The 22,086-nt window shown below is 38.2% G+C and overlaps 1 protein-coding gene and 1 pseudogene across 1 annotated transcript; both read right to left on the reverse strand.

The window, feature by feature from the left end:
* Positions 1–1,386: 1,386 nt before the first annotated feature.
* On the reverse strand, positions 1,387–4,388 carry LOC110684224 (transcription factor RF2b-like). Its single transcript, XM_021860637.1, has 4 exons — positions 3,757–4,388; positions 2,658–2,790; positions 2,391–2,475; positions 1,387–2,137 (listed from the first exon to the last, which is right to left on the reverse strand). The coding sequence occupies exons 1-4, from the start codon at positions 4,266–4,268 to the stop codon at positions 1,767–1,769; spliced, it is 1,101 nt and encodes a 366-aa protein (XP_021716329.1). The 5' UTR covers positions 4,269–4,388; the 3' UTR covers positions 1,387–1,766.
* A 960-nt stretch (positions 4,389–5,348) lies between these two features.
* LOC110684223 lies at positions 5,349–15,639 on the reverse strand (annotated as a pseudogene).
* Positions 15,640–22,086: the final 6,447 nt, after the last annotated feature.

The following is a 22,086-nucleotide window of genomic DNA, read 5'->3' on the forward strand; positions in this document are numbered from 1 at the left end:
ACAAATTATAAGGGCTTAAACCGTTAAAGAATGTTAATTTTAATAATAAAAAAAAAAATATAACCATTAATTTGTTAAACTTTTTCGAAAACTAGCTAGATTTGCCAATTTACTCTTACTAAATAATAAAAAAAAAAACCTCAATATTACCCTTTTTAGTTTTGATTAAATAAATAGGAGAATAAAAATGAAAATAGTTTTGACTTAAAAAAAAAACTTATAGTATAGGCTAGTTGTCATACTTTTGTTTTACATGATTTTTTTAATTTTTTAACGCTAAATAATTAATAGTATTATATTTCTCAGAGCAAAACTCATGCACAATAACACACACTTGTACATCAATTTATATACGAGTAGTAAAAAAGAAAGATTGGTTGCACTCACCAAGAGACATACAAAATAACACTAAGAGAAAATTATAGTCTTTCCCATTATAAAGATTGGTGCTTGCATAGTCAAACCGGCTTGAAAAGGAGATGAAAGTGGGTGGGAGGAAGAAAAAAACAAGATGTAGAAGAAGGGGAAGGTTGGAAGAAGATGAAGATGTACAGGAAGAAGGTGGGAGGAAGAAGATGATGAATAGCAATTAACACCATTAACTCCAAAAATTCTATCAATGTTGCCACAATGACCCACAATGATCGGATCAGGTCTGACGAGGTCAGGTCGGGTAAATTTTTAAAGTTGAGTCATGCTAAATTATTATGTTCATGTAAGTTTTAATTTGAATCGAATATTTTCAGGTCGGGTGTGTTTTTTACACCTCTAATTTTAATAATATTTTTATTTCAAATTGACACTAGCACATGAGTTGATTTAATGAGAAAATCCAATTTTCCTAATCTCATAAATTCCCCATGTGAGAATAAATTTCCTCATTACTTCTCAGTTCTCCCATGAGTGTAAATGCTCTCACATGTACACATATCATTGCTCTCTTAACAACTAAACAAACCTTTCCAAGATCCAATTGAGGGCCTAAGTACTTTTGAAAAACATAGTCCCTAAACCTAAAGGTTCTGATCGCAAATTTTTTTATTTATTTTTTTATTATTTTTTTTTCGCCTTTTTGATTTTAGAGAAATAATTTTAATGTTAAATTGATTTTGCTACTTTGTTGTTTAAAAAGGACAATGCTATTAACTTTGTTAAGATGCTCCTCTTGCCTCCACCAAAAAATTCAAAAGGCCAATGATGATGCTTCAATAGTAGCAGCCATGCAGCTTAGGTGCCATTGGCATGCTGAAGTGCTAACAATAAATAGCGCGAGTCATCATAGGAAATAAAAGAAATCTTGATCCCAACAGAACATTGGGTCCTAGCCTAACAACCAGGATTGCCCACCTTTCAAATTAGCTTCATCATTAACAAGTGTAACAAAGCTACAATAAAAAAAATTGATTGAGAAGAATAATACAGGTTTTGAGTACACAAAAAAGTTACTAGAAAAAAAAAAAAAAATACAGAAGCCTTTCTTGGCATGCCGAATGACCTTTCAGTCGCACATGCTACAACATTGCACAGCAGAACTAAAAAAATCGGGAGGAAGATGAAGCAACTCAGTAACCTACAACGATCCCCTCTTTGGGGATCATCCTTGAGACCAATTTAAATAGACGTGATCCCAGAGAAAAGGATACGAATAGAATAAATAATGGAACAAATCAATAGTACCTTATCTAATTGAATGATGTCAGTTTATAGACAATCTACCAAACACACACTTTCTGAAGAAGTCAGCTAGTCAGCAACTTGAGCGCACGTCAAAATGTTGTGCTACTTTCACTGGCAGACATCGAGGCACCTTCAGATTTCACAGCGGGTGTTCCTCTGCTGCCAATGTCAAGCCCTTGTAATCTTCCCAGGGGATCATTCGGCATAAATTCTGAAGGGTTTTGGGAATTGGATGAATGCATATGGTGCATGTTATTATTATTTCCCTGAGATTGATGAAATGATGGCATTTGCATACTATGTTGGCCTTGAGAGACATGTTGCTGAGGTAGCGAGTAAAAGGGAGAAGGATTGTATTGCATGCTAGGCATCCCTAAGTTAAATGATTCTGAAGGACCCATCATTTCGCCTGTGGCCATTCTAAGCCTCTCCACTTCCTGCTTTAATGCTTCATTGAGTGCTGAAAAAATAAACAGACAAGTGCAGATTTTAAAGATCTATACCCCAACAAAATTCAAAAAAAAGAGACCTGTCAAGCCAAGTTCAATATATTTAGTGATATTGTTTTTGACTTGAAACAAGGAAATCAAGATATTTTGATAGTTGAAAACTTAAATTTGTATATTGGCAGCTAAATTCCGAACTAAATCAACTGTTCAAACCTAAATTTTGATCCCATCCATGTTTAATGTTGTACAGGGCATGAGACTCACCATCTCGCAACTGAGCTTGTTGTTCCATGGCTTGTAACCGAAGCTTAAGTTCTGTGTTTTCAGATGTCAAACCAGTTGTGTCCCTCTAAACAATAAATTCATAAAAGAAACGTAAGCACAACAAGTTCACACAAGAGAATCCTTAAAGTACCTTTAATTTCCAGATCCTAAAACCTTGTACTCCGTAATCTAAATGAAAGAACAAGTGGATCTAAATTTAAGAGCGGATCTTTTAAGTTACTGATGGTGTGAGATCAGCAAAAATACCTGATACAGGGTGAGTTGTGCAGAAAGGGTGGTTGCTTCAGTTTGAAGAGTCTGTACTTTACGCTCCAACTCCAATATGTATCGAGCTTTCCTCTCTTTAGAACGTGCAGCAGACTGCCGATTTGCCAAAATCCTGCAGCAACAAGTAAACCACTGTGAGGAACAAGTACACTAAATAAGGAAAGCAACATAATAACCACCAATTAAGGGCCCTAATTTTCCAAAAGTAATATGATTATAAAGTAAACATACTCTAAAGTGAGCATATTGCAATGATTGGATATATGAAACACCAGCAACAAAAAAAGCCACAACAACCAGTTAAATTCCCATGAAACACTGAAGTCTCATCCCATTACTTTGCAATACAATGTAACAGTGTTCACTCCAAAACCATTGATAATAATGACACTAAAAAGCCAATCTACCAATCGGAAAAGTAAATAAGATACGAAGCATGCCACGAACATACAAATGGCCATGATAAAGATCTTGCTCTCTTCAACTCACTCTTACTTCTCTCAACTGGTTTTCACAAGTTTAAAAACTAAGGTCCCGTTCACTTCACCTTATTTTACCTATTAAAACTAATTTCCGATGATCTGTACTGGAATTATACTCAAAACAAATTTCTATAAATCAACGACAATGTAAAAGGTAATCAAAAACAGATTTCTATAAATCAAAGACAATGTAACAAGCTGAAACTGGTATGATTTTCATCACGAATCCAATAATACTTGGTATATAAAACACAAAGCTTTTGTACAATTAATAAATCAGATATATAAAATGCAATAAACCCACATTACATAATTCTCATTACACAAGATCTAGAATGACCCAAAAAAGATGAAAATCAGTCAACATCAAAGGCAAAATGAAAGAATGATGCAATCCTTTTCTCTTTTATACTATAATTGGGTATATAAGCAAGTTAAACTAGTAAAGTCTACATCATAATTACTCAAAAAAAAAAAAAAAAAAAAGTTTTCATGATAATGATCTAGTACTACACTATTCTACTACAAATCAAATTCACAATTTCATAAAAATAAAAAGTAAATAAAATTTAAAAGAGGGAGGGAAAAATGGAAACCTTTTAGCACGCTTAGGGTCAATGGTCCAAAGCTCAGCAAGTTTATCAGGAGGCATAGCTTTCTTAGCATCCATGATTTCACCGAAGCTAGCAGATGACGTGGCATTGACGGAGTTACTATACCGATGACGAGGACGATTGTTGTTGTTGTTATCGGCGGCGTCAACGGCGAGGGCAAGGCCGGTGGTGGCAATGGCGGGATTGGGTTGGAAGTCGTCGGAAGGATGAGAAGCAGATCCGGAAGCGGAACCGAGCTTGTCGACGTCAATGTAGGTGGTGAAGAGGTCGTCCTCGGATCCGATCTCTTCGGTGGAGGATCCGGTGAAGGGATCCGAGGAGAGATCCATGTCGTCGGTTATTCGGAAACTGAGCTCGGAGTGAGCGCGGCGATGGTGGGGACCTCTGAAAGGATTGGGGTTGGAATTGGGAATGCCATTGGAAATGGAGGAAAGAGGTTTGGCATTAATGTCGGGATTAGGAATGGAGGTTGATGGATCTGGTTTCATTGCCATGGAAATTGGATAGAGAGTTAGGAGAGAGATTTTTTCAAGAGAGAGAAAAGGACGGACACACAAACGCGCAGACTTAATTACCACTAATATTACACCAAAATATATTTATTGCTCTCTATTCATTCCTTCATTTTCTTTGTCTATATTTACGCCGTTTGCCACATTTTGTTTGCGTCTGACCACATCATGTAATAATCTCTTACGGAGTAGAGTACTGTATAAAAAACAAGTAGCCCTCATAAGTTATAATATTGACCGAGTAATTCTTATAATACTCATTGAGTAATTTTATACGGGTAATACTGAAGTAGCTGCTTTAACATAGGCTAATGAAGTGACTAATCCCATGATTTCTGATTGTGGGTTAAGGGGTTAGTAATATTTTAGGATTTTTTTTTAACTGTGGTATAGTAATTAATGCAAGTTACAAGAAAGAGAGTTGATAGTTGTAGTGAAGGTAAAACTAGAACAAGATGTTGGTTGGATGGATAAGTGATTAAGTCCACCGGCCACGCATTATGATTATGAAGTGATCATTGATGTACAAGGGTCGCCATCTCTCATCCATAAGTTTTGGATTTTGCATGTACTTGTTCTATATGATCGGTTTTAGTTGTAACACGACATTTGATTAAAATTGTGAAATTTAAATTAGAAGAAATTGATATTAATAACAAAATAAACATAAAAAAAAGTTCACGAGTGAAGTCTCTTTTTTTCTTGTAAAGTACTTTGTATGGTATATAATACCAGTAGATGTATTGTCTGACCAAGAATATTATGGCCTTGTGAATTTTTTTCGCTTCACTAACAAAATTACCTCTTGATCATTAAGCATTAAACAGTCACTAAAGAAAATTTCTTTTTTTTTTTTTTTTGATTCTTTTGTTAAAACCACCAATTGAAACAGATCATAAAATTCTTAGAGCTTATCATCAAATTTCTTTGTAAAATGCTACATGAGACAAAGGAAATTGCAGGAGTTGCATATTACTATATTAGTATAATTGACGAAAATTATAAGTTTTTGCTAAATCATGATTTATGATTGTTCCTTACAATTGAGAAACACTTGAGACATTCTGCATCAGCATCCCTATATAATACAGTACAATGTTTGGAACACAGAATGACAGATACTACACAGAGAGGTCAAAGATGGCTCATAAAACTTGCAGTATTGACCTCTTTGATCTCTTCCAAATTTCCAACTCATGCCAAAAAAAAAAAAGACTCAAACGCTATGACTTAACTAACTCTTTAGGCAACTGTAGTTCAAGTTGTTGAAATAAAGACTCAACTAAAAAAACTAAAGGTGTACGCCGCTTGTAAGAACCAGAAGCTGATGAATGTACAAACCAAATGTTGAGTCAGGGCTGAAGCAGAAGTAGCTAACTGAGGACTGAGTAGATAAGATTGCTTCACTAATCTAAAGCATGCTACTTGGAAGAACCCACACCATCTGCCTTGCATTGCTCCTGCTCCTTCGCAACTGACAGGTGATGTTCCTCCTTAGTTGACAAACATTTGTCAACATAATCACAGGTTTTTAGCAGCAAACAAGAATCAGTGTCCATCGGCTGCTTGCCCAGAAGATTTGCAAGCCCATTTGGCTCTATGTACATATCAGGAGCACTAGCTGCTTGAGCAAGAGCCATAATGCCCGCACTTGGTTGAGCATCTGCTGTTGAATCTTCCTCGCGGATAGGGTGGCAATTCAGATCTATGTGACCCTTGCTACTGTTCTCGCCTTCATCTAGCTGCATTCTTTCTTGACTTTTTTCCTGACTAACTTCATTCTCCAAATTATCTTTATTCAGCATTACATCATTTGCAGCAGCTTTCTTTGGAAGTTGAGGTCCTGTAACTTGCAGTTCATTGCTCTTTTGTTGTGCCATTTCAGCCTCACGTTCACATTGGCGCTTCTTCTTGCGCATCATTAGTGTTTTAAATCGGCGTTTCACAGTCAAGCAGACATTGCATACACATGAAGGCTTGTGCTTGCCTTTTCCACTTGGGGGTTGAATGCACACAATGCAAGTACATCCGGGACGGTGTCGAGGATGCCTTGTAGTGGCTCCAGCTGATGGCTCGTCATTGTCCCCTAGGGTGGCAGCAGTAGCCAGAGCATCCAGGCCAGAAGGCTCACATCTTTGCTCAGGGCTTTCTGCAGCTTTTCGCTTCCTGGACTCTGAAAAAAAGGAAAGAAAAGTGTCACATACTGTCACTCAGTTGACCTGGCACCCTGCTTTTAACCACGAGGTATGGAGCAGTAAGAATTTATTGGATGACTTATAAGAAAATAATAGTCACATGGCAAAGTTCTTGTGTGTAGCATAAGACATAAATGTCCACTAATCCTCAGAAGTTTTATCTATCAGGCAATCTTTCAAAGTCCACAGACACTGCATATACTGGTGTCCTATACCCTCACCCAAGTGAGCAAGCCGCCAACTGATTAGCAATGTTTTTCGGTTTTAGAAGGCTGAACGAAGGCAACCCAATGAAATTAGGTAATGCAGAGTATTCAAACAAGTTTAAACTCCCATTCCATCCAAGATAGGGAAACCATGCAAACCCTTCCCTCCCCACTCCCTCTCACACTAAGTGTGCATGTGTGAATACATCTGTGTACATGTATGATGTGTGCTTCTTATTCAACCCGGAGGCTTATTTAGCAAATGTCTTTGCAAATCTTTCAGTAATGCCACCTTATCCATAGGATCTTTACACAGGGTGATTGGAAAGGCATATCAAGGTGAAATAAGGAATAATCTGAAAATAGAAAGAAATTCTCTGACAAACCTTTACTTCCTTTGATAAGATTATCAAGTTCTTTTGGATATGTCTCTTCTGGTGATGTACACAAAGCCCTAAGAGCAAATAAAAATAAATGAGAGTAAACACACTGTTTCATCAATATTCCATCAAATCTAATGATAAACTGAATACAATGTATGTCATAAACCTGGTAGAGTCCCAGAAATTCTCTGAGCATGTCCATCTTGATGGCAGGTAAGTCTCTGTGGGCAGCTTCCTCCACTTTGAACAATTATCACATTGAGCCCATTGCTCTTGCGCCCTGAATAAATAAGACTTTAATAATTCTGAACCAAAGGAGATTGTGTATCTTCAATAACTCAACAAGTATAAAAAATGAATGATATTTATGTTATGAAGCAGAGCATTAATCCTTGACCCTTAATGGCCATTATATTGAGAGCCGGGGGGGGGGGGGGGAGTAAGGTGGACAATCTCAGGAATAATAACAAACAAAATAAGGAAAATGAGTTTCACACTTGAGAATGCTTTGGTTTAAGTAAAGAAGACATCAACATAAGCAAATAAGTCATGAGGCATGTGTTTTTGGTAGCATCCAAAATTCTAGAGTAAGAAAAGATAAGCACACTAAAAAGTATTCTCTATGAGAGTTCTGCAATACAGCACATACTGTCATATATTCATATTTATGAATATAAATGGCTTGCTCAATTTCCTGCGCTTTTAATTTCTGCGAAGTAACAAATTGTTTTTGCATATCAGATTGAGGGTCAGTTGGAAACTAACTCTCTTGTAAGTCTTATCATAGGGAAAGGCTGCATACATCCCATCTTCCTACCCCACATAGCATCGAAGCTCCTTTATTGGCATTGGGGTGATGTAGATGATGTGTAACACAAATTAAATCATATTGCAATTTTTTTATATTTCAGTCTAAAAGAAGATAAAATATTGGGTCTCAGAGAGCACCCGGGAGGGCAGCATAACAGTATCACAAATGGACATACAGAAATTATTGTCAGAATTTTTTAATTAAAAAATCAGAATAATACTCACCCCGAACGTCGAGTGGCAAATAATGTCTTCTTTCCAAAAACAGGGGGCTCCTAAGTCACACAAATTATAATGATAATCACAATCATGCATCTATAAATAAATAAATAAAAAAAAATGAATCAGCATGTAACCCTGAATTATAAGGTAATGTACAATGGCCCATGCTTATTATTGGGACAAAGACAGGAATATTATGCTAATTTTTCTATATTACAAAAGTACTTGGTGTAAAAACTAAAGGAATTTGGGCACATTTTGCATGATCTGATAACCCCCCCCCCCCCCTTCTCTTCTTTTTTCTACTCCAAGAAAAAAAGGAGGGAAAAAAAATTAACAAAGAAAATGCATATGCCCAGGGTTTTTATAAGAAGATACTATAAATTTAGTATGCTGAATATTCCAGAGTAACAAAAGCGGGGGATAGAGTCTAAAGAGGACAAGCTTCTTCTCTGTTACACGACAAGTATAATGATGAGACAAAGACAAATAGAATAACCTAATATACTCGTATCAACTTACACTATATTCTTCAAATTCAAAATCGTCAACTATGATGACGCTTGGGTTGGCATTTGGTGGTGGACGAAGCAGGTCCTGTGCCTGGTCCCATGTAACTCTAATCTCCATAGCTTCCTCATTATTTATTAGCAACCTCTTGTTTTTGGAACCAATGTTTCGCATTTTTTTTCTTGTCAGATGGTTTAGGTTGCTCCAACACATCCTCTTTCACCTTGCTCTTCAGCTTCTCACTCTTGCCCCAAGAAGTGTTCCCACTCACCAAATTTGACTGTTCAGGCAATACATTTGGTTGATTATCTTTGGCACCACCCATCGATTGCAGGCCACTACGGTCATTTCTAGCAGACAGGCTGTCAGCCACATCAGGGTAGCAACTTTCTCCAGGAGCAACACCATTAGGATTTGCTGATGATGTTTGGGTATCCTGGTATTTGAACAAAGTATAAGCTGACACCATGATTACACAGCACAATTTTTTTTTTGACCGAATTCAGAATGAAATACCTGTACTTCAAGAGTGTTTGATGCTTTACGATATCCAATGACAAGTTTGCCTCCAGGATCAATCCTGCTAAATGTAACTACACAGAAGAAGTCAAAATTAGAGTTAGATAGTTATCTGGCTTAAGACAAACCACAAAGCTCAAGGAAATAGAATACTCAAATTCCATGAATACCCATAGTAATTCACAAAGCACTAAATGAACTTCTCATTTTCAGACCAGCATGGAATAATAAAAATGTTTCAAAATGCTAAGAAACAAAAGGCTAAGATGTAATCAAGGAATCACTCTAACAAATCATAATCCCTCCGTTTTAACAGCACTTGCCCTCTGATGGTCAAAATTAATCAACTTTGACAAATAACGTGTGTTTGAAACTATAAGGTCTTTAACAGTTTGCCAGTTTTATAAATACAGAAATAGAATAATTGATGGTCGGACTGGGGATTTGTGGAAGACAGGTATTGAAGTTGTTCAAAAACGAAGGGAGTTTTAAGATTCACTGTACTACCGACTACTTTCATAAAACAAATAAGCTTATCCTTTCTCTTTCCCCCTCCTCTTTCCATCTCACTAATAGAATAAATAACACTACCCTCAAAAAGTGGTGATTAAGTGTGAGAAATCATGCCTGCTCTGATTTTGATAACATTTAATTAGTTTGTTACTTAGAAGTTAGAAAGCTTCAATAGGTTGCTTGGCTAAAAGTCAAATAAAGTTGGCCCTTCCCCCATTTTCTTTCCATGGATGAAAACCTTTAGTACCCTTCATTCTAGCTCTCTCCTTCTACTACTCTTAATTAACTTTGAAAGGCCAGTGACATCCTATGTACCCTTACTTTTCCTCCTCCCTCAAGCGGTCAAGCCCCCGTCTACTTCTCTATCTCTCTTTCCTCGAGGCTACCATTTCCACCCCCATCAGCCTTCTCTGCATCCTACAATCCACATGCAAGGCGGTACCCATGGTCGAATAATCATTTGGATGAGGATTGATATCGAAGTAAGATTTGCCTACTTCACATAGAATATAAGTCAAAACTTCAACTTAAGAAAAAATCTTACTATTCAAAGGGCAACATAAACAACGGTCAATTGATTTATTTGGATTTAGGAAGACAAAATTGAAAGGGTCAGGGAAGAGGAAGCAAGGGGAGTGGACAGTAAGAGACTAAGAGGGGTAATATGGATAAAAGAATGGAAACAAAAGGGGAATGAGAAATCCAGCAGTGGAATGGGTGAGCAAAGGCTGAAACTGCATGAGTCTGTACAGTTTCACACCTGGTTTTCTCCGCGTTTTTGGTTGAGCCTATTTCATTATGAAAAACTATTAAACCTCATACACAAGGAATGGGTTTGGAGTATTCTAAACCATTTTTTTTATGCATGTTTTATGAAAACAATGGAGTTGAAACCTATGAAACAGAATAAGAGGTATCACTTAAGAATGGTTCTGAGTTCGATCGAGGATTAATGTGTAAGAGGAAGGCTTCCAAGAGTTACAGTAAAGCTTCGATTCTCACCTTTCAATAACTTAATGCTGGCTAAGTAAATTTGAACACTATCCAGCATAGGCGAAGTAAATTTGAACACTATCCAGCATATCCAAATGCTACTTTTCTTCTACTTTGGGGTATCAAATCCTCCAACTTCCAATCTGGGTTTCAAACTTATGCAATTCTCTTTCAATCTTTTAAGCCACTATTAGTACATGGTATGATCATCGGATCACCATCCAACTAGACTATGTTAAAACCATTAAAAAAAGATGGGTTGATTTTATGCCCCAAGCAACTCACAATCCGTCCGAGTATCTAACACATTTCCTCAATCTCCTACACTGTTAAAAAGCTTTTACTCAAAGACTAGAACAATGACAATTGTCCTTGCAACTAAATTTTAGCATTCAAGCTTGATTTGACTTTATGAAAACAGGAACATGAGAAAACATGGAGAAGCACAAAGTCATCCCTCAAACGATTAATTAAAAGAAAAGATTTAAACACAAAAATTTATATACAGCCTAAATACTCCATTTAGCAAAGTGATAGAGATTGAAGCAACAGGTAGGCTCAAGACATACCAGTATCACCGGCTTGTAATTGCATAGACTGTATGCAAGGGGTTACTCCTTCCAAAACATACATCCTACTATTATTGTTAGGCCAAAATCTAAACTGAAATGTCCACTCATTCCCCTTTATGTCCTGAATTTTCAAGGGCAGACCTTCTGATTGATTAATGGTAGGGAAATATGCCTGGATAAAGAAAGAACTTTAAACCAAGAAACTCTCTGCATAAATTTAGCTAAGTAATAAATCTAACCATACTGTAAATTACAGAATATGATGGGAAGCTTACTTCAGCACAAGCTTTGGGAAGAACCAAGCGGCCAATTCGACTAGCATCACTAGCACTCAGAATCTTCTCAAAAAGCGGAACTATTGTAGTTTTCAAGCTAAAAGATGATGCAGTTAAGATAAGCAACATACACACAATAGGTGAATATTGAAGAATAAGCCTAAAATAATCCTCCCTCCGTCCCTTATCTACATGCCTATTTGGGTTTTTTCATGAATATTAAGTTGTAGATTTCTTAAAACTAATGATTGGGAGTACAAATATGAATGTGGAGTTATAGAGATAGAGAAAAAGAAAAGGTAGTTGGTAATTATTGAAGATAGGGAGAGAGAAAGTGTTGGAAAATGATGTCAAAAGTACAAAACATTAAAGAAAAATGATGACCACTAATAAAAAAGAGTGTAATATTGTCAAAAAATACACTCTTTAAATAGAAATAGGCATGTAGTTTTGGTTACCCCGAAATGGAATACGAGCATGTAGACAAGGGACGAAAGGAGTATAACAAAAAAAAAAAAGAAATAAAGTCAAAGAAAAAGCAACCCATTGCATTGTAGAATGCAGGCAATTGACCAAAAACACTTTAAAGCACAGATTGAACAACAAAATATGATGGATACTCTCCAGATAGCTTCTGCAACTCTTGGTCTGTAATTCTAGGCCAGTAACGCGGAAGCAATTGGTTCCTCAGACGGCCTTCAGCAGGTGGTCTTGCCACTCGCATAGGAGAAAACGAGCTTTTATTTGCATCAGAAACTTTAGCAAGGTTGTTCTTTGGAGGCTTGGGCAATATTTGTCGAGGCCTTTGCCCTGACTGAAAGAGAGATGATCTGCTATTATCTCCTTCTTCAACTCCACCAGAAAAAGTAAGGCCAAAATTTGAGGTTTCTGAAGGCGAACGCAAGCTTATATTCAGTGATGGCATTTGTGATTCTTGCACATCCTTGGCCCCTGTGTTTGCTTTATCTTCATTTGGTGGAGCACAAAGGGTTGGTCCAGTAAGTGAGTGAGAAAATTTTGAAAAACCCAAGCCAGCAACTCCAATTGAGGAATTCTTGGCCTCTGGTTTGATTTGCCCAAAAGGTCCATTTGTGAGAGCAGGGGGAGATTGAGGCAAAAATCTAGGAATATTAGTATCGATGATGTTGCCCAAACTAAAAAGATTCCCATTACTAATGGCATTAGTTTCTGGCTTATTGTTCTGCAGATCATTAGCATTACTGTACTTCTCTGAAGATTGAGCTTCACCAGAGAACTTATCTTTCCTGATCTGCATAACATAGAAGAACAAATTTTCATTTAGTCACTCATATAAATAATAATAGCATTCGATTAAAATTCAGAATATACATGATCTAGGATCTGATATATATCGAACATTTGCTACTTGCAACGAATATGAAGTGCAGACAATTTATTAAATCTTTTTAAAACAGTCCATTATATTAATTTTTTTAAAAAAAAAGGGGGGGGGTGTGGAGTTTCACTCCAATAACCTGCTGAAAGTTACCAAAAATCAATTGATGATTAAAAAGTGACAAGAGCCCAACCAACCATCTCACCAGGGAAAAAAACGGACGGGGAAAAAGGCTTCAGAACTTATGGCTAGAAAACCAGCATCTGAACTCAGTCCAGGAACCCATGCATTCGATTGCTCGTTTCCATATGATTAATTAACATACAGCTGATACAGGCTTGCAGAATTTAATGGGATAAAAAAAAAAACAAAAAGAACCAAATTTGCTAGTTACTGTCCTTACTGACAGCAAAAACTTGGCCAAATCATTAAAGAAATTAATCTAATTTTGTTTTGATTGTGCATTGACCTTCTACTAAAATACTTAAATATCCGAAATAATTTCTTTTTCACAATAACATTGTAGGCACATGACTGAGATGTTGACAGCGTCATTTTACTAGAACAATATACAGTTCGCATCAGAAACAACTTTTGGTACTTATTCTATCAGGCACAATATTGATCAATAATCACATTGGATTATCTGAATCTTCGGTTAGGATTTAAGTGATCTTACCGGAGGACAACAAGCACTCTCAGCACAGCTAATACACCATATACCTCCAAAATCTTGAATCTCAATCAGTGATGCTGAAGCACTGCAACCACAGTGGAGTCGCTGTAGCGAGAAATCCAAACAGAGCCATATCAATATATTGCAGCAAGAAAGCCTAAGGCAAAACAATGGACAACCAGATAATACCTTGTTGCACAAACTACATTCTCTCCAACCAGTTTCCTCTGGATGGAATGTATCACAGTAGACTGATTTCTCGTAGGAAGATCTACACATCAAGTATTAACAGTCAAAATTGTGACTGTGTGAGTACAGAATCAAATTTTTTTACTGTACTCCATATCATGTTATGCACGTCAAGATGAAAAAAAACAAGACAAGGTTTACCCTAGAGCACCAAGACATACCAAGTATGACATAGTCAACAGTTCGGCATACAAATCAAATCATATTTTCAGGCCAATCCCCAAGAGAAATATCATAACATAAGCAAACACTTAAAAAAAGGAAGTTAGTCTGCATGTGAATTGGAACTAAAGCAATCAAAACAAAAGTCCAAGCCTGTATGAGAAACTTTTGACAACTGAAGCCGCGTATAGCTTAACTAACGAACCTAAACAATCTGATGAGTTCAAATTTTCATGCAACAATGGTAAGTAATATTGACCAGATATGTTAACAAAAAGACACGGAGTAATAGCGACAACACTAATCATACAGTATACAAATGCAGAAATTTTAGATACACATCCCTTTTCTGCTAAAAAAATTTACCAATCATCTATTAGGGGCAATTGAAAAGCAGCAAAGGTTTTACCAAACTCTTAACATTTTTGTTGCGCTCAATTAAAATTTTCAAGTACGAAAGAGTTCTTCTTACGTATATAAAGGAATAAACTTTCCAAAGCATGGCTTATCTTCCTCTTTCCCTACTCACCTTACTACTTTGGCACAAACATGTGCTTAATTCCATCATTCCACTCATTTATAAAGTCACTTCCACTCCTTATTTACTACTATTAACATAACTTCAACAAAACTAAAATCCTCAATCAGCAGTTCATCACATCACAGCAGCAACCATCCAATTTCTACACTAATGAACATTGTCAGTTACTACAATCAACAATACATTCTGAATGTATAAGACAAAACCCGAAATTGGGATAATGCCAAACACTCAACAAGATAAACCCAAAACTTTCCAAACGTAAATCAACAAGCAAAATTCAAATTGTTCAAAACCAAAATGCAAAGGACAGCAGCAGCCATTTATCCAGAATCCGAATTACAAAGTAATAACACGACACGACACAAACCGAACACGAACACAAACACGAAATTAACACGAAAGCATGAATTGAATTAGTTGAAAACAATACAAATCAATGCAAAAAAACGGCAGTAATTAAAGAATTAAACAAATTAAAGATTAGCAAAATGGAGTTACCCGCAGTTGAAACACAGATCGGCAATTTCACCAGATTTCAATTCCCAGCCTTTCTTCCATTGGACTGTAGAATTCGCCCCACAAGACGTGTTCATGCAAATTCTTGACCCCATTAAATTTTAAAACCCCAAAAAAGCTACCAAAACTCCACCCCAATTAATCTGCAATATTAAAGATTAAAACTTTAGATTGATAACAACTTTACACTACTAAATCTCATGCAAATAAAACCCAAAGAAAACCCAGATAAATTTAATTGAACCCACTAACTTAAATCATCGCAAAACTCGAAATAATAACCATGTCAACGTTAAAAACAGAAGAATTGAAGAAATTAATCAACTTTACCGTACAAATCGGAGTAACTCTTCACAGTGACATTTAAGTAGAGTCAAAGTTGAGCAATCATAATCACCCAATTCAAAAAATTAAAAAAAATTATTATAATAATTTGACGAGATTAAACTAAATCTGGGTCGTCAAATTACAAAAATCATAAAAATAAAGATCTAATAATCATTTTTTCATGAATTTAGGAGAGAGAGAATTCAAAGAATTACCCAAGAAATGAAAGCGAGTAACAGCAAAGAGGGTAAGGGAGACGAACTATAGAAGAGAGAGAAAGCGTGGTGTGCATGCAAATTGCTAACAAACGAGAAAAATATTTAATCTATATATTTATATTATTTATTATTATTACTTTGTATTATATGGTAATAAAAATAATTGAGATACAATTATATTATAATAAAGTTTGATTTGATGAAATTATGAGAGAATCAAAATTCCCATTTATAACAAAAGCAAGAAATTAAGATTACAACCTCAGGAAATTTGCATGCACGACATACACACATACCGTTTTAAAAATTTTACATTGGAGTAATTTTGAGAGGAGAGAGAAAGATATGACTTTTGTAAGACTTCTTCATTTGCTACTTGAGTCCACGATCCAAAAAAAAACATACAAGTACATAATAGAAGTAGTGGGTGGCTATATTTGGCACCTAAAAGCCAAACCTAATTGTCTTGTTTTTGTTTGGGTTGTGTTTTCATTTAAGGTTGTTTCAAGCTTTGAACTAGTCAAATTGTTGTTTGGATTGAGTTAATTGCAAAGCATCATATAGATTAGAAATAATCACATGCATGTCAAATACGAGTAGAGATGAAATTTATAAATAACAAAAAAAAAAAAAAAAAACCGAGTTTTGATGTAGATCTAACAAAAATAATGAAAAATAGAGACTAATCTTATTGTAGTTACTGTTGTACCAGCGCTCAACTACTGCAAAAGAAAAAGGAATTGATGTGAAATGTTTCGAATGATTTGAGATAATACACTGTATAATCACAAGATTGTAGGAGATGTGTGTTTTGCAGAGAGTGTACTCTTGCTTTTATAGCCTTATTTGCTGTAACTATCTTTATTTTTTTTGTAATTCTATAAAAACATGATTCCTGAATATACGCCATATCATGCAATGATTTTTACACTTGTATTGTTTCCTATTATTTTAGTATTTCTATAGAATGTAATATTTTGAAAAATATAATTATGACATGTGACGACGGAGTAACCAAGATAAAGATATGTAATGTACATCTGTATCTATCTGTAAACATGAGACAGTTGTATCTTTATGCATGCATAGTTGTATTTTTTTGTGTCTTTAAATGTCTGGTGCGTGAGGGCGAAGTAAACAAGAGTTGATCATCTGATCGATCATAGACTTTTGTACCAATATTATGTATACATACATGAGATATTTGTATCATTACATGCATGCATATATTTGTATCAATTTGTATCTTTGATTCAAATGCTTAATGTGTGAATTGAAGGTGGACTAGACAAGAGTTAATCAATAAATTGATAGACTAAGCTACACACTTGTGCCAATTTGTATATACATGTCTATATGCAAGCATATTTGCATCCTTCTGTATCATTAAATGTGTGTGAATACAGATATAAACAAGCTAAGATCACAATTGATTATTTGAATACATACTTCCCTTGTATATATACACGAGACAACTATACCTTTACATGCATGCGTATTTGTATCATTCTGTTTTTTTAAATGTTTAGCGCGTGAAAGCATTGTAAACAAGATTAGGTTTCCGCATACACACTTGTACCAATATGCAATGTAGACATGAAACAATTGTTTCCCATACATGCATTCATGATTTTATATATCTTTAATCTTTAAATATTAGATGTGTGATAACAAAGTAAATAAAATAATATTTGATAACCTGGCCTGAATACATACTAGCTTGTGGCAACTTAGCTTGTACACATGACATAATTGTATCTTTATTAATCTTTATGCATGCATGCTTTTATTTTTTAATTTTCTTTTTAAATGTCTGGCACATAAAAACAGGTGTAAATTAACCAAGATTTGTATCTAAATATATACGTACACACTTGTATCGATTTGTAAACATGAAACAATTGTTTCTTTATACATGCATATATATCAGAAATATTGTATCGGAATGTGAAAGCGGAATAAAAATATTTGATTATTTGAATTACATACGTGTGCACATTGCATGCATGCATATGAGAGATAATTGTATCTCTATGCATTTTATTATCTATGCATTTTATCATCTAATTCTTTGTTATCTTTGTAAAATAATGTCTAGGAAAGGTAGAAGCAAGATTTGGAATCTAAAATACACACTTATACTAAATCTGTATACATAATGTTCTCAATCTATACATGTCTAAAGTGTGAAGCCGTGAAGGTTAAGTGATCAATATTTGATTATTTGAAGTACATATTGTGTCAACTTGCAATATATGTGAAGGCAAAGTAAATGAGAATTGATTCTATGAATACTTAAATATGCATCGCGTAATAAATACAATAATAAGACTACATGAATAGAGTGTAACCAACTAACGTGTAACCTTGAGTATAAGATTCATTATCGTTTGACAACATTATTTTTATTGGCCTGGTCATCTATATTTAAAGATAGTGATCGAGTATTGATGAGCTAATAACGAAATTATATGATAAAAATTTTCTTTTATTCTATAATCACACTCTAAAGTAGGAAACCAACATCAGTTTTAATCTCTAAAATTTTGCCTTAAGAGTCGACTTTTGAAATCTTTCCTCACTAAGGGCTTGTTTCTGTTCAGCTTATTTTCAATTCAATTCAGTTCAGCTCTTAATTTCCTTCTCTCATAAATTATTCAGTTCAATTACAATAAGTTCAGTTTAGTTCAGTCAATTAGAATAGACCCCTAATACCTATGTTCTTTAGTGATTATTTAAATTTGTTGTTATTTTTGTAAAATTAAGGTTAGTCACTTAAATAAGCAATCAGGTTTAGCAACACCACCCCCCCCCCCCCCCCCTAAAAAAAGAAGAAGATCATTTCTCTATATGTAGCTAAGCAGATCAATTCCATGACTTCCAACCAACCTACACTTGCAAGTAGGAAGTTTGGGATGACTAGTCTTTATTTGATACTTTGATATAAGATTAAGCAAGGCACACAACAATTACCCTACAAAGAATACGTACCTAAAGATCATGAGCATTTTCTTTTGTGCATTTTTTAGTTTCCACATTTAAGATATTCTTAGAAATAATTAAAGATGATGTAAGAGGGAAGAACTTGCTTATGAATGTATGAGTTCCCCCTTTTATATTTATTATACTCTTTATTCCTTATTTTTTGTTTTGCAAAACAGAGAAATTACATACATATATAAATATATAATTATTAATTAGTTTAGTAGATGTTTGGGTCCAATTTAGTCCAATTGGGCCTGGTCACTGAATGATCCAATTAAAAGCCCAAGGTTAAGGTTCAACTCTCCAAATGTGCTAAAGTCAAAAATCAACATCCTCAAAGCCATGTCAAGGTCAGTCAACGGCCCAATCAGCTTGGCCCAGCCCAACTGACTTCCGGGCCCAATCCGCCTCCTTCATTAGCCAAGGTATAAAAGCCAACAATTTGGTCAATTCTTGGTAAGACAATAAAGCCTCAAGCAACTAAACTCTTGCACAGCTTTCTCTCTCTAATATACTGACTTAAGCATCGGAGGGGCCTTCCTCGGCGTCCCCCCCGAGGCTAGTTTACGTGTATTTGTTGTGCAGGAAACCCTCGGCTCCTGCGTCGTTCGGACCGAGACCAAGTTCCCTCAAGATAAAAGGATCTTCCGAGATTCGATTGTTTTCATCCGAAACAATTTGGCGCCGTCTGTGGGGAACGCTACTAAATTTCGCGTCAGTCATCAAACACTCCGGCAGTCGCCATGACTAAGAGTGGAAAGAGTTCCAAGAAGGCTAAGAAGGGAGGAGGCCAGATTACGGTGAGGGAACGCCAGCCGGTTTATCCCTCCCCGGAGCAAGCCTCTTCCGAATCGGAGGCCCCCATTTCTCCGGAAAGGGAAGCCTCAAGAGGTCCTAGCCTCCAGGAGGAGAACACCTCGCACCACACTCGGCAGCCGGGGCCATCCCCGAGACCGAGTGGCTCAGGTGCGAGGAACTCCCCGCCGCGCCATAGCGTGCAATCCAGGTCACATCCGCGGGAGACTCCTCCCTCCGGACCCTCCACCGAGGAAGTGGCCAGAGCAGTGGCCATCTGCATGGAGTTCCTTAAAGCTCAAGGGGCTCCAATCCAGATGCCTGATGATCACCAGCCGAGAAACCTGAAAAGGAGGATCGGTCAGGATGATGGTGGACAAGTTCCACCACATAGAGAGCTCGGCCAGAGGTGGCGAGGGGACACCCGAAACTCCAGTAAGGAGAGGAGGAGGAACCCTCAACCCTCTGACCACTCCGAAGCTCAGAATTCCATGGGGCCCTCCAAGGACCCGGAATTCGCCCGCCAAAGCGTTCACGAACGCTTGGGTTCGAGGGAGGTGAGTGTGCATAGCCGCCTCACCTTCCCAGAGGATACCGGACCCCACCCAACCTTGTCTCAGCCGGGGACGAAAACCACTTCCACCTCTGAGAGAGGAGGGAGCGAGGTCCCTGAGGCTGGGTACAAGGGGAAGGCGGTCATGGTTCCATCGAACTCGCCCTTCCAGAAGTGGATTCTGGAAGAGCATGTGCCAACGGTCAAAATCCCGGCACATATTACTTACGATGGTACCTCAGATCCTAAGGATCACATTGCCTCTTACGAGGGGCACATGTATCTGAACCCGAGGTCTGAGGCTACCTGGTGTAAATACTTTCCTACGACCCTCAAAGGTGTTGCCCAATCCTGGATCACCAAAGGGCTCAAGGAAGGCTCCATAACCGGTTGGAACGACCTCTCCAACAAGTTCAAGAGCAAATTCTCTACGGCCAACCGCCGAGAGAAGACCACTGCAGAGCTAATGAGTCTGCAGCAGGCGGAGGACGAGAGCCTCCGCGACTATCTGACTCGCTTCAGCAACGAGTCATCCGGAATCACAAGCCTGGATCAAGGCCTGGCCGTGTTCGCGCTACGGAACGGCCTCCAAGCTGGAAAGTTCCTGGACTTCATGGTCATGCATCCCCCGCAGACCCTGGAGGAAGCCTTGGAAGCATCGGATAGGTTCATCCGAGCCGAGGAGTGGAACAGATCCAGGTCTCAGTCTCGTCCGAGAATTGAGAAGCCGAAAGGGCAGCAGCCCGAAGTCTCGGCGCAGAGGAAAGGGAAGGCTAAGGCCTCAGAACCGTCCTCTGCTGCCGAGCCGAAGAAGGAAAGACACTTTCCCTACACGGGAAGGTACGATTCATACACTCCACTCTCCCTTCCCCGTGCTAAGATTTTCAGCACGACGAAGGACGAGGGGAGATTCAAAAAACCTCGTCCGTTGCCTCCCTGGCATCAGACGAGGGGAAAGGACCAGTGGTGCGAGTTCCATGACTCACCCGGACATCGCACCGAGGACTGCGTCCAGCTGAAGGACCAGATTGAGGATCTGGTCCGCAAGGGGTACCTGAGCCAATACCTCGCGGACAGGCGCGAGGAGAAAAAAGCTGAAAAAGATTCTCGGCAGGACCTCAACTTCGCTCGGAAGAAGGATAAGGGACCTCAGGGCAAGGAGTCCCTCGACATCCTAGTTATTTCCGGGGGAATCTCGCGAGGCACAGCCAAACGCCAACTGAGGGGTCTAACCCATCAGATTCATCAGGCTGAGCTTCGGCAGTCCCAGTCACCGGCGCCGAACATCCTGTTCACAGCCGAAGACTGTGAGGGGGTGGTATACCCCCACGATGACCCACTAGTAATCATTCTGGGCATCGCCAACCGCAACGTCTGGCGGACCCTCGTCGACGGCGGTAGCGGGGCGAACATCCTCTTCCGAGGAGCGTTCGACCAGCTGAGGATGGGAGCCGAGCACCTGGCCCCCGCACCCTACCCGGTGTCTGGATTCAACGGCTCTTCATCGTATCCTGACGGGAAGATTACACTTCCTGTCACCATCGGCGAAGGCCGAGCAGCTAGGAATATCATGGCCGAATTTTTGGTCGTAGATGCTCCATCTGCATACAACGTGATCATGGGGAGACCCCTCATTCACGGCATTCAAGGAGTCGTCTCCACGTATCATCAAATCATGATATACGTTTCAGACGAGGGACGCTCCGAGAAAATAAAGGGCAGTCAAAAAGAAGCCCGCCGATGCAATCACCTCAAGCCATCCACGTCTCGCCGAGGCGACCGTGGCGATGGGGAGGAAAAGCACCGGGACCGAAACGCCAAAAAGCCGAGAGGCTCAGACGTTTCGGCTAATGAAGCCCCAGACAACGAGAAATCTGATGGGGGCCAAAAGGCTGACTCCGCCTCAGAGCCGAACGACTCTGATGGCCAGCCGCGGTCAGGAAAGTCTGCTAATATTGATAGCAGGCCGGAATTCGAGGAATCCAACTCTAAGAGCATGGAGACGGATGACCTGACCGAGTCAATAGAACTGACCGTAGGAGATCCGAACAGATGTGTTAGCATCGGGTCGTCACTGGAGCCAAACACCCGTGCGGCACTCGTCCAACTCCTACGGGCCAGTGGAGACGTGTTCGCCTTCTCAGCCGCAGAAATGCCCGGGATTGATCCGGACTTCGTCTCCCATAGGCTTAATGTCGACCCCTCCAGTCGACCCATTAA

This window comes from Chenopodium quinoa, unplaced genomic scaffold (genome assembly GCF_001683475.1).
Source record: "Chenopodium quinoa cultivar QQ74 unplaced genomic scaffold, ASM168347v1, whole genome shotgun sequence".
Lineage (NCBI taxonomy): Eukaryota > Viridiplantae > Streptophyta > Magnoliopsida > Caryophyllales > Amaranthaceae > Chenopodium > Chenopodium quinoa.

Excerpts from the sequence above, each read along its gene's own strand:
- LOC110684224 (XM_021860637.1), bottom strand. The coding sequence starts at position 4,268 with ATGGCAATGAAACCAGATCCATCAACCTCCATTCCTAATCCCGACATT. Across the intron at positions 2,791-3,756 it reads GACCCTAAGCGTGCTAAAAG|GATTTTGGCAAATCGGCAGT; the intron begins GTTTCCATTTTT and ends TTGTTGCTGCAG. Across the intron at positions 2,476-2,657 it reads CACAACTCACCCTGTATCAG|AGGGACACAACTGGTTTGAC; the intron begins GTATTTTTGCTG and ends TTTATTGTTTAG.